Source organism: Athene noctua, chromosome 11 (genome assembly GCF_965140245.1).
Source record: "Athene noctua chromosome 11, bAthNoc1.hap1.1, whole genome shotgun sequence".
Classification (NCBI taxonomy): domain Eukaryota; kingdom Metazoa; phylum Chordata; class Aves; order Strigiformes; family Strigidae; genus Athene; species Athene noctua.
Window position 1 is genome coordinate 12,139,312 of NC_134047.1, and position 11,752 is coordinate 12,151,063.

The 11,752-nt window shown below is 46.2% G+C and overlaps 1 protein-coding gene across 3 annotated transcripts in view; it reads right to left on the minus strand.

The window, feature by feature from the left end:
• LOC141964428 (vascular endothelial growth factor receptor kdr-like) overlaps window positions 1-9,934 on the minus strand; it is a 141,379-nt gene extending 131,445 nt beyond the window's left edge. For all 3 annotated transcript variants that reach the window (XM_074914786.1, XM_074914785.1, XM_074914781.1), the window contains exon 1: window positions 9,102-9,934. In XM_074914786.1, the coding sequence (XP_074770887.1) occupies window positions 9,102-9,165 (64 nt within the window). In that variant the 5' untranslated portion in view covers window positions 9,166-9,934. The remainder of the gene's footprint in view (window positions 1-9,101) is intronic.
• Window positions 9,935-11,752: the final 1,818 nt, after the last annotated feature.

Sequence of the window (11,752 nt, forward strand, 5' to 3'; positions counted from 1 at the left end):
GGATGATGAGCTGTGACAAACACACAGCTCTTTCAGAGTGAGATGGGCCAACTGCATTGAGTTCAAGGGCCAGAGGAAGCTCTGCCCCAGGGAATCCCTCCCCATTGCATGCTCTTCTTGGTTCATGCTGACATAGGATTCTGGGGATTAATTACTCTCTCTGGTAATTCCTGTTGGGCCAAACCCTGTTCTCTTGCCTTAGCTGTTACTCTGTCCTTACTCAACAGAAAATTTGCCAAGACTGAAGGAAAGTTGTTTTAAGCATGAGAGCCTCCAGGAGGCTTAGCAGAATGGGATCTTTAAAGCCAAAATAAATGTGAAGTGAGAGTGTACACTGGAGTGTTCAGGAATAGCAGTAGGGGTTGTTGTGCTGCCTCACGCATCTGGATGTTGCAGTCTTTGTGCAGGGGCCATACACTGGCTTTCCTTCATCACAGGAAGGTAAGCAGGCTATTTAGCTTTCTCACAGTGAATTTTCACTTCCAGAACAAATCAGGATTTTCCAGCAAGATCAATAAAATCTCTACCTTTATAAAGCATGCAGTGAGAGACCAGCTTTCAGTCAGTTCTTTTCTCACTCAGATTCTACCGCAAAATGGCTAAACAACCATAATAAAATAAATGTTCTTGGTCACACAAAGGCAAATTCAAAGACAGGCTATTGTCTTCAGCCAAGCTACAGCCTTAAACCTGTGTAACTGAGAGAAAAGCTTGTCCCAAGTGCATGAACATGAAATGAGAATAATCCAGACATCATCCATTTGTAGAGAAAAAAATGTGGCAGGCCAAAAGGCTAGCCGATTCTCTCTGCTTCGCACCATGTAATAGCTTAAATTGTGTTTAAAAGGTTCTCAGGGTGACATCATTGTTTAGATTGACTTGAATCATCCTTTAATTGTAACAGTACAAACCCTTTTAACTAGCCAAATTTGCTGTTTAGCTCTGTCCTGCTGGGCCATGCAGCAAGAGCTGATACAACTTCTTTGCTTCATATACATCCAGAAAGAGATCTGGGAAAAGCATTTTCCTCACACCTGGGTGCTGCATTATCATTTCTTCTGATATTCCTCATGGGTTAAGGAGCAAAGTAGTGACTGTGCTTTTAACTAGTGGATGCTCATGCAAATTAGCAATGATAGTATTAATTCAGCAGTGAAGCAGCAGTGAATGGAGTGGGTACCCTTCCCTGAGGGGAGGTGGGGGATGTACTTAGTGACCCAGTGCTGGACAACACTGCACCTGGGGGATTTATTTTTCTTCAAGGAAAGACAGAGACCTTGAGGTTTGCAACTGATAATCCACAGTGCTTTACTTCCCTCCTTTCAAACACAGCGTCTTCCTGTTAAGGTTTCTGGGCAATCTCTTCCAACAGCCATTTCCTGTATGAAGGCGTACTGTAATTAGGATTGCCCACAAGAAGGGTTTCCAGATGCTACTGTGTGGGCATATGTTATGGCCCCTCGGGGAGCTGGCTTCAGGCAGCTGGAAGAACAAGTGAAGAAGCAGAGAGGAAAAAACCATTTTATAACTCCTGGAGGACACGCTGTAGTAGGCATCTGCACATTAAAGGTCTGAAACACCGCCCCCCTGCATAACCCAACCCAAAAGCTGGGGAAGTCCAGGCTCAGTGTCAGTTTTCAGGGATGATCCCCATGGCTACAAAGAGCCAAAGTGAGCCCTTCTCAGTAGCTGTGGGGGAATCAAGGGTCATGACTGGGGTTCTGGGAGGCCCCACCGCACATCACCCGCTGTGGGTTTCTGAGGACAGGGAGAAAATTGCTCTAACTCCTAAATTATTTTACTCAGCACTGATTTCGGTTAATGAGATATGAGTTAATGATAAACAGGATAAATGCCTCACAGAATAGCTGTTTCTGTGTATTTGTGTGGAGTATCCCTACAAGGAGTCCCATTTTACTCACTGCTATAGAGGAATAGGCAAAGTAGCCCCATGGTGGTTGATGCTTTTCCTGCAAATTGACCTTAGTGTATCTGTAAGGAAGAATTTAAGGTGTGCAACTTCTGAGCCACGGGCTCTAAGGAAGCTAACATTTTGGCTGAGGTGTTTTAGATTCATGGCGATTTTGTAAAAAATGGAACAGGTAATGACTAGGTCAAACTTCCTTGACCCTCAAATCAAGAACAATCCCAGCAGGGCTGAAAACTCCCCTCTCTACTTCCTTGGCAATCATGTTCCCACAGTTCAGAAAAACACAGGAAGATCTAAGGAAACCTATGTGGAAATGCAGAAGACAAAGGCAAGTGATCTGAAAATAGAAGGCTGGTCCCTATATTTCCTTTACATTCTGGGCCTCAGTTTAGTTTTTGGCTGAATTTTGAAATCTTGAGGACCATATGCTTTTGCCATTCCCTGCAGGGCACAAAGGAAGACTGGCTCGTTGAACATGTCATCATTCAAAGGGTTAGATGAGGTTTGTTTCTTCTTGTTCAGTAATGTCAAGGACTCCTCAGTGCTAAAAGCTTTACTGCTCAGAGCTGCAACAAAAGCCCTGAACACTGGTTACACACACACCACGAACTAGCTGTGACTCCTGCATTTCTAGATATTGGGCGGGAAGGCTTGCAAAAATTGCTTCTTGTAAAATTAACGACAGTAGAAAGACTTAGTGCCTCTGCTTGCAGAAAATGAGAGATTCATCTGCAGGTCTCAGGCAATCCCACTTTGTCTTGCCAAAATCTCTGCACCAGGCACAATTTTAAAGGCAAAATTCATTTTGGTACATGGAGGAGAGACTATGCAGACTCCTGTTATGGAAAGGCTGAGAAATTCCTCTTGGCTTTTTCTAATGTAAAAATTCAAGGAATCCTGAGCCCTGAGGGCAGTTTAGGAGACGTCCAGGAAAGAGGGGGGGAGCCGGAGAGGGATGTAGGATGTACTGAGGACAAAAAGTATGTGCTGTAAAGACAGACTAATCCAAGGACTTGGAGATGAGGGAATTGGACTGCCTCAGAAGCAGACCACAGACTTACTCACTATCCATCAGAGCGCAAAGCTGTATTACACTGTTAGTTAAAGCTTAATACAAAAGTTAACAACATTCGCACAGGGCAGTAGCTCAGCTGACCTTAGTATGTGAATTCACTGCTTACATTTCCAAAGCCTTTGAAAGCACAGAGCTGAGATAGTCCCTTTGGTTTATACAGCATGATGCCAGTGATGGCTGCATGTGCTGCAAGCCCCGTCTCAGCTATGGCAAAGAAAAGCACCAGCTTCAGCTCTGTGAAGTGGGGACTGGACTTGATCCAAGAGATTCTTTCCTGTTTTGTGTTCTAGTCATTGGCAAATGCAGGAGATATGATCAGCTTGTAAAGGCAGTCACAATATTTGCCTAGTTCAAGTTCCAAATTTATGTTAATACCTGGTTTCAGGTAAGCTGGGGTTTCCCGTGCAAGCGTGTTCAGCACTTGGGCAGCGAGCAATCTGCACAAAATGGGCAGCCATCAGTTTTGCTCATCACAGCCTCATGAGATCTGACTCCCCACCTTGTCTGAAACTTCCTCCTTCCCCACTTGAGGAAGCAGCTCATGGACAACTCTCTAAGGTCACACCTCTCATACAGAAAACCTCGATTCACATGATTTGTTCTAATCTTGCCTTGCTTCTGATGATTGCAAGCTCTCTGCTGCTAAAGTTCTGCTCCCTGGGGCAAGCTTCAAACATGCGCTTATATTAAATGCCATTTCCAGATAATAACCTTGGCTGGTTGATTTTGGCAGCTTCTACTACTTTCTCTGTGGCCTTAAAAAGAAAAAATTAAAGAAGTGCCTAACTTGATGAGGAGATTAGTTCTTTATTACACACATTCTATGCCAGGTTATTTAGGTACTCAATTTATTTTTGATCGTTGTGACTGAGTACAGTTAGATGCTCTGCCCAAAGGTGAGGAATGGAGAAACAGAAATGTCTTTATTGGCACTTAGATGCCTTCATGTCCTGTTGGTCATCTGAGCTGGTTTCTGAAGGAAAACACTAGGGACAGATCTATTTTGTTCCTATCTGTTGTTTAGATATTCCAAAAATATTTTAATTACTTCTACTTGTAATTCCCATTCCAGTGACATCAAGCTGGTTTAGAGAAAAAAGGAAAGGTGGAGCAAGGTTGATCAGAGGAAATATCAAACTAAGCATGTGAACTTCAGTAGGGCTAAGCTTCAGTGTCCTCATACTCACTTTGAAAGTCAAACGCTGCCTCCTGGAAATTTCCTGTGTAGTTTTAAAAAATGCAGGTTGCTGTTGCCGCCCCGAAAACTGTTTTGCAATGTAAACTGAAAGCAGCTCCTTTGTTTCTCGTGTCCTTTGCTGATGATCAAGTGACTCTTGCTGCATATACTTTGCAAATGTCTTTGGAAGCAAAAGATGTGTTTCATCTCTGAATGTATATAGCATAGGGCAGATTTCCACCCTCCTTCAAACTGCGCTGACAATTTGGAAGACAAAGTTATGAAAAACAGAGATCACCTACCACTGACTGTACGTAAGAAATCTCCTATTGTCGTTGGAAACCTTTTGTCCTTGTGCATAAACCTACTAGCAACATAAATATTATATATTCAGCCCAACTTGATATATTACTTCAAACTGAAGTAGATTGAGCTATTGCTTTGTACAAATACTTCATCATAAAATGTACAATTCAGAGAATGTATAAAAGGACAGAGATAACTCAAATGTACCTCATTGTTCTTATTTAGATTGATATATATTAGCAGACCAATGGTGGAATGTGTGCAGATAAATATTTTTTAAAATTTTCAAAGAAAATATGGTAAGTTCTTGTAACAGAAACCTTCAACAAACAATCTGATTTGTATTCTCAGTATTCTTTTGGGTACGATGCTGTTTTTTAGAAGTTCAGGGAGTATTCAGAAATAATTCACATTTTTTTCCTTGCCTTAAATGGATGAATTAGTGTAAAGAGATTTCCAGTTGGTTTTGAATGTGGCAGCTTCAGACAGGAGGCTCATATATCACAATCTTAAAATGTCTTCTCTGCTTTTTATAACATTTTCCCACAGTAAAGCAAATGTTTAGGAATAACACCAATTAAAAGACACATTTTTGGTTTACTAGAACTGATCGACAGCCCATATTGCCAGCTTATCCAATCCTCAACTTTCCAGCACTGTTTGCCTCAGAGAAAGGCAAAAGCATATCCTTAATGCCACTGACTTTGCAACAGTGCACCACTGAGCCTGCAGTCTTCCCAGCTCTACGCTGTGAGCATCCTAGTCGGCAAACCAGGAGGAGTCTGAGCTCCTGAAGCTTTTGACTTAGCTACTGCTACGTGATATAACTGAAATGTATATGTTGGCAAGCTAAATTGCTCATCCTAGTATATTCTATTTGTGGAAGAGGTTGCAAAATGAAACAAAGACATTTTCAATTACAAACCTGCTTTAATTTCAAAGGGATCAGGCAGGACCCAATTTTTATTCTTGAATCTTGTTAGTTTTCCAGTATTAAATCACTGAAATTATTGAGTTTATTCCAATACCTGAAAAGTTATTTGGATTGCTCATATATTAGAAACTTTTTGATTATACTGTCAGGGGTAAAAGATACTACATTTTTCATGCAAGATACAAGGTGTTCCTAGTGTAAAAAATTATTTGCAGATTGTTTTTTAGAGGGTTGTTTTTTAACCAACTCACTTCATACCCAAAACATGCACGAGCTTTTGGCACCTGCACAGTAATTACTACATCAGGATCAGGAAGACCCTAACCAGTACTCTTAAGGAATTGAACATAAGATGTGTAATAAGCAAAAAGAAATTATACTTATAGAACTGTCTTAGGAAATTTAAAGACGCGTAAGATATTTTGAAGCTGTGTTTTATAATAAGGCAGGAAATTACTGGGATGATGTTTGCATGCTCTCTTCCCCCTGCTAAACATTGACAGACTAAAAGCACCAAATAAATTAGGAGTTCTCTAAATGAGATCATCCTTTGACCTGGATGAATTTAATGGTTAACTTCTGTCCTCTGGTACCCACAGCACCCCTAGGCAGCCTTGGCCAGCTGCTGAGGAGCATGCAAGAGGTAATGACACAGCAGTTGCAATCAACTACTAGTAGAGAAGGAGAGGGCATTCAGAGTCCTTTGCTAAGGTTTGGTATGAGCTGAGAGAGCTTCCTTTCACTTGGGCACTTGGGAAGTCCTGACCTGGGAGGTACCCCTGGCTGGGCAGCTGCACTGCCCAAACTCAGCACCTCAGGTACTGAATGTCTTCATCTGCACTGCAGAGGAAATTGTTTGGATCTGAATCAGAGTCAGACTCTTCAGGGCAACTCTGCCTAATTTTGACCACAAAGATCTCACAGAAGGTTTAACCTACAGCCTACAAAATAGATCTGCACCTCTTGTGCCTTGGAAGGTCAAACAAAGTTCCATTGAATTCACTGCTGGAGGTGATATTTGAGGGAAAGGTGGCTGAGGAGTTAATACCTCAATAACATCAGTGCTATCCAGAATCCGCCAACTTCCTGGCCCTATTTCAGTTTGGCTTCCAGCCTAATTAAGGCACGCAGAGACTGTGCTAACACATTATCTTTTCCTAATGATGGACAAAGGTCTGACATCCATAATGGTGCTCCATCATCAGCCTTTGCCTACAGGGACTGTTAGTGACGTGCTTGCCTCCCTTTCTTTGTCACAGGATGCAGACATTGCCTTTTCTCTGCCTTCTTTGTGCCTGGCACGGATGGAAAAGTGAATCTGGACCAAATTCCAAAGTTATTAGGAAACTAACTTGGTAAGTAGGTACCCAAGTCAGCCCTGAAATGTGGCTAGTATCTCTAGCCAGGCAGTTCACCCACCTCCTCAGTAACAATTGGGCTATGCTGTCTGCTTCACCCTGGAGACACAGTAACACTTACGGCAAAACATGTTTTCTCCCTCCTATCGAATACTTGTTACTATCTCTCTCTGATCCCTGAAAGTCTGGTGATTTATGCATTTGTGAAATTCACACTAGATTTCTGGTCACATGCCTTCTATGGGTAGCTTTTCCAGACTATTCAGACATTAAAACTAACATAGCATGCAGCTGGCTGCTAGTGCACGTGTTGGCCAGATGTAGCACATTACAGGAATTCTCTGAGGGCTGTGTGAGCTTCCCCTGCTGCTCCAGGTGCAGCTCAAGGTGTGGGTGCTGGTGTGCTCTGGGACTGCCTTCTCCAGGGTTAACTTGGGCACTGCTACCGCCCATTGCTAGGGTTTCTGTGGTGGAGGGGGTCCTTTTTACCCTTAAGGTTTGCTGCTTCATTTTGTAGGGGAAAAGCTGGACAAGCCCTTTGGAGCAGAGTCTCAGGTTTAGCTACTTATTCTGTAGGTAACCATGGGGAAGGTGCTGTAGGGCATATGTAAAATTCACTGGGGCTAGTGCTTGCCAATCAGTTCCTTTCTGCAGAAGGAATACATTAAATCCCTGAATGAATCCAAGAAAATCAAGGACAGCGATGCTTCACAGTGTTTCCAGGGGCTATCCTCTTGATACTAAACTACGAAAAGATTATAATACGATAAAGAAGCAACAGTCTTGTGCTGTGAAATACATTCACTATCACACACAAAAAAAATCATCATTACTGTCAGAAGGAATTCCCCAGTAAATAACAGACCATCTCCCTTACACAATTTGCAGCGTCATGAATGAATAGCATGGTAATCCAGCAAAATCCTTATGCTTAATGAGATAATGAAAAGTCATACGGCAGATGGAAAAGCTCTTCTAAATCTCATTAACCTGCCTCTTGGCTTTTCTGATATCAGTGAAAACTGGGAGTAACTCCAGGGGAAGAGTGCATTTGCAGCAGGGTAAAATGAGTACTGGAGAACAGGGAACAGAACCTAGCATCTGGGCTGAGAGGGGGAATGCAGTGGAGAACCACCACGTGAATTAGAAACGAAATATCCAAAAGAAGGTAAGCGTTTGCCTGCAATGCCCACACAGCTCTGACATGAACACTCATCCCTCCTGAAGAAAGCAAGATAGTGCCCTATGCTCCCTGACACACCACAGCTTCTGCTTTTGAAGCCTTTTTTCCCTCAGGTCTGTTTAAAATGATCAAATGAGGGTTGAAGCACTCCCATGCTGGGGAGAGGCCCAAAGATGCGAGGGCCCGCTATTTTTAACCAAGTGCTGAAGCCTCAAGGGGCTAAAAAAAATGTCATCATAGACTCATAGAATGGTTTGGGTTGGAAGGGACCTTAAAGATAATCTAGTTCCATGGGCAGGGACACCTTCCACCAGCCCAGGTTGCTCCAAGCCCCGTCCAACCTGGCCTTGAACCCTGCCAGGGAGGGGGCAGCCACAGCTTCTCTGGGCAACCTGTGCCAGGGCCTCACCACCCTCACAGGGAAGAATTTCTTCCTTATATCTAATCTACATCTACTGTCAGTGTAAAACCGTTATCCCTCGTCCTACCCCTACACCCCCTGATGCAGAGTCCCTCCCCACCTCTCCTGTAGCCCCTTTAAGCACTGGGAGGCCGCTCTAAGGTCTCCCCAGAGCCTTCTCTTCTCCAGCTGAACACCCCCAACTCTCTCAGCCTGTCCTCACAGGGGGGTGCTCCATGGCCTCTGAACACAACACCACTTCAAGGAGATTCCCTCCCCCCTTTAATTCCCAATCTCTTTTAATGAAGCCCTGACCCCTCGAAGGTGTAAAACCGGACCTGTCCCGCACCGTCGGCGAGTTTGCGGCCAGAGAGGCGGCACCTGCCCGCCGGGCACCCGCGGCAGCGGCGGCCTGAACCCCCCGGGGCCGCCGCCCGTTGGCCGCGCTCCCCGCGCCCGGCGCCACCTAGCGCCCGCCGCGCGCCCTCGCCCGAGGCACCGCGGGCAGACCCGCCTCGGGAGCGGCCGCGGCGGGACCGGCCCCGGGCCTGAGGCACCGCGGCGGGCGAGAGAGACCGGCCCGAGGCGCCGCGGGGAGCGAGAGCGGCCCGAGGTGCCGCGGGGAGCAGCGCGGCCCGCGGGCGTGGCGCAGGTGGGAGGACGGCAGGTCCCGCCGCGCTCCCGTTACTCAGCCGCGCGGGGGGAGAAGGAGCAATCCCAGGTGTGAGCGGGTCTTACCGTGCACCAGGAACAGCCCCTGAAGGGCGTAGACGGCCAGGGCGGCGCTCGGCCTGGGGCCCATCGCCGGAGCGGGTGACCGCTATATCCCTTGCGAGGCGCAGGAGTCCGCAAACGGGGACAAGTTTTCTTGCCAGCGATAAGTTTCTGACAGCCCTCGGGCTGGAGCGGGAGGGGAGGGGACGAGCACGGCGTGCAGAAATTCCCACTTGTTGATCCCAGTTAAATTGTTCTTTCCATTCACTGCTTCATCCTTGGGCTGCAGTTTTTGTTTTCCTTCCTTTCTTCTCGAGGTGCAAGTTTTTAGGCTTTTTGGGTTTTTTCCCCTCTCTTCACGATAAATTTATTCCTTGTTTCCTCCTACTCTTGTAGTTCATGGGGTGCCTGGGGGGGCGGGGGGGGGATGTTACTCTGCCTGAGCAGTGAAGGCTCCCCAGCCCATCTGGGTGGTGCAAAGTAACTCAAGGGGTCAATAAAGCAGAGCAAAGCACCAGAAAAGTTTGGCAAAAAGTTTCCTCCAGTCAGTGAGTCGCTGCTCCGAGCAGTCCTTCGCCTGGAGTTTGGGATGAGGTGGCTGAACTGAAAAGCCTCCTCTTAGATGTATTTATCCAGGGAGGTGCAGGTGCTGCAGAGATCAGGAGGAAGAACAAATCTCTCAACTTCAGTGAGTTTGCGAGGCAGGATGAGAGGGAGCTTCCAGGTACCCCAGCCTGGCTACCTGCGGGGGGGCACCCCGCAGCGCCTGGAGCAGGCAGCTGGCAGGCAGTGGGGCTTGGGCATGGCCAGATCCCGCCTTAGGTGTTTCTCTCTCCCTTTTCCCCCACCCCTCTGGGTTTGGTTTGCTTTCGCTGGGAAGTTTGATGCGAGCCCGAGATTCTTTATAGGGACAGGAAAAAAAAAAAAAAGGAGGAAGGAGAGACGTCACCAGCCGAGGCAAGGGACTTCACTCTCTCTCTCTCCCTCCCTGTCATTTCACAGAGCTCCTGGATTTCCTGTTGCTGCTGCCTGAGATGGGGCAAAGAAATGAACCGGGTTGTCCCGCGCTGCCTCCCAGTATCGGTTGTCCCTGAAAAGACAAAGCTATATGAGCATCATCAGATGGCAACATCTTCCCCCAGTCCTGTCCCTGCTTCCCCCAAAGGCAGAAGGGTGGCCAGGGTGTCAGCATCTCCCTCCCGGCTCCGGGGTGCTCAGGGTGCCAGGACACAGGGAGGGGGAGTGCAGAGGGACACCACCTGAGAAACAGACTCTCTTGTAGTAGCGCTGTCTTTCCCCTCCTTCCCCTGGTTATTTAGCAGTTTGGGTTTTTCTTTATGCCACTCAGTGTACACTGCTGGAATGCCACCTCCATCGTCCCTGCCCTGCTGCCTCCCTTCTCACAGCAGCCACCGCTGTGTATTTCTTGCTCTTGGGGCACAGAAAAAGTTTCTTGTTTGAATAGGATTTTTCAGGCAACCTAAATGGTGTTATTATTTATATAGCACAGCTGCCACTCTGATCTCTCATGGGTTTCTCATAGCAGCTGCTTCTGTGTCACCTGAGCATTATCTCCAGGCTCTTGGGAGTAGACAGATCCACCCACACATGGAGGCTTCCAGCCTGTCTGCATGCCCTTGCTCTTGCCATGTCTGGCAGGATTTCAGCAGGGGTGAGCACTCCTCAGATGGTGGGGCACAGCGTGGTTTTGTCAGGGGACACGCAGTAGCTTCCCCTTTCGCCTCGGCCCTGGGAGAGCACAGTCTTTTCCAGGTTCAGGGCTGCTTCTTCAGCCACAGGTGCCTCCTGGGCCAGCGCAGCCTCAGCCGTGAGGGTTAGAAACTGTGCTTAGCTCGTGCCAGGCGTCCTGGGAGATGTCCTGGTACATGTAAGGGGCCCTTCTGGAAATGCAGCTGGTACTCAGGTGACGGGGAGGGAGCTATTCTGTGCTATTGCAACGCACATACCAGTTATACGGCTTTTAACATACACAAACCACTACGCTATAGTGATAATGAGAGAGCGGTGGAAGCTCTACAGCTGCCCACATAGACTGACATTCCCAATAATGCCACAAATGAGACACTGGGGTTAAATGACCTCTTACAGCCTTACAGTAAAGCACTGGCAGTCCCCATGGCTGAACGACAGGGTTTGCATTTTTTTGTTACTCTTGCTCAGTTCGTTTTCAAAAGGAGCAGGTGCATTAGACCTTATATTGTACGTATATCAAGGGTTTTAGTGAAACTGAACTTTGATCGGGGTATTAAGAAGTTTTTCACGACTCTTTTTAGTATCTTTCTAAATTCTTAATGCATGTAACAAATATGTATGCTACATTAAAGTGCATTAGAACAAAGTGAGACATAGGTATGGTCCTGTGGGTTACAAATCCATGTTATCCTGCAAGCAAAATGGGCATATCAGAAGATCGGAATTGATACCTGGTGTAGAAATGTCCAAAAATTCAAACAATAAATTGAACATAGAATAGCCTCAGATATTTCCAGGTTTACGAACAAGAAGCATCATTTCTCACGCACAGGAACACTTTTCTCAACATCAAATGATGTCACCAGGTAATGCTTTTTTAATTTTCATATCAATGCCCAGATCATTCTTCAGATGACAAATGCATTTTCTGTGCCTAAAATTAATTTTTAGAACATACAACT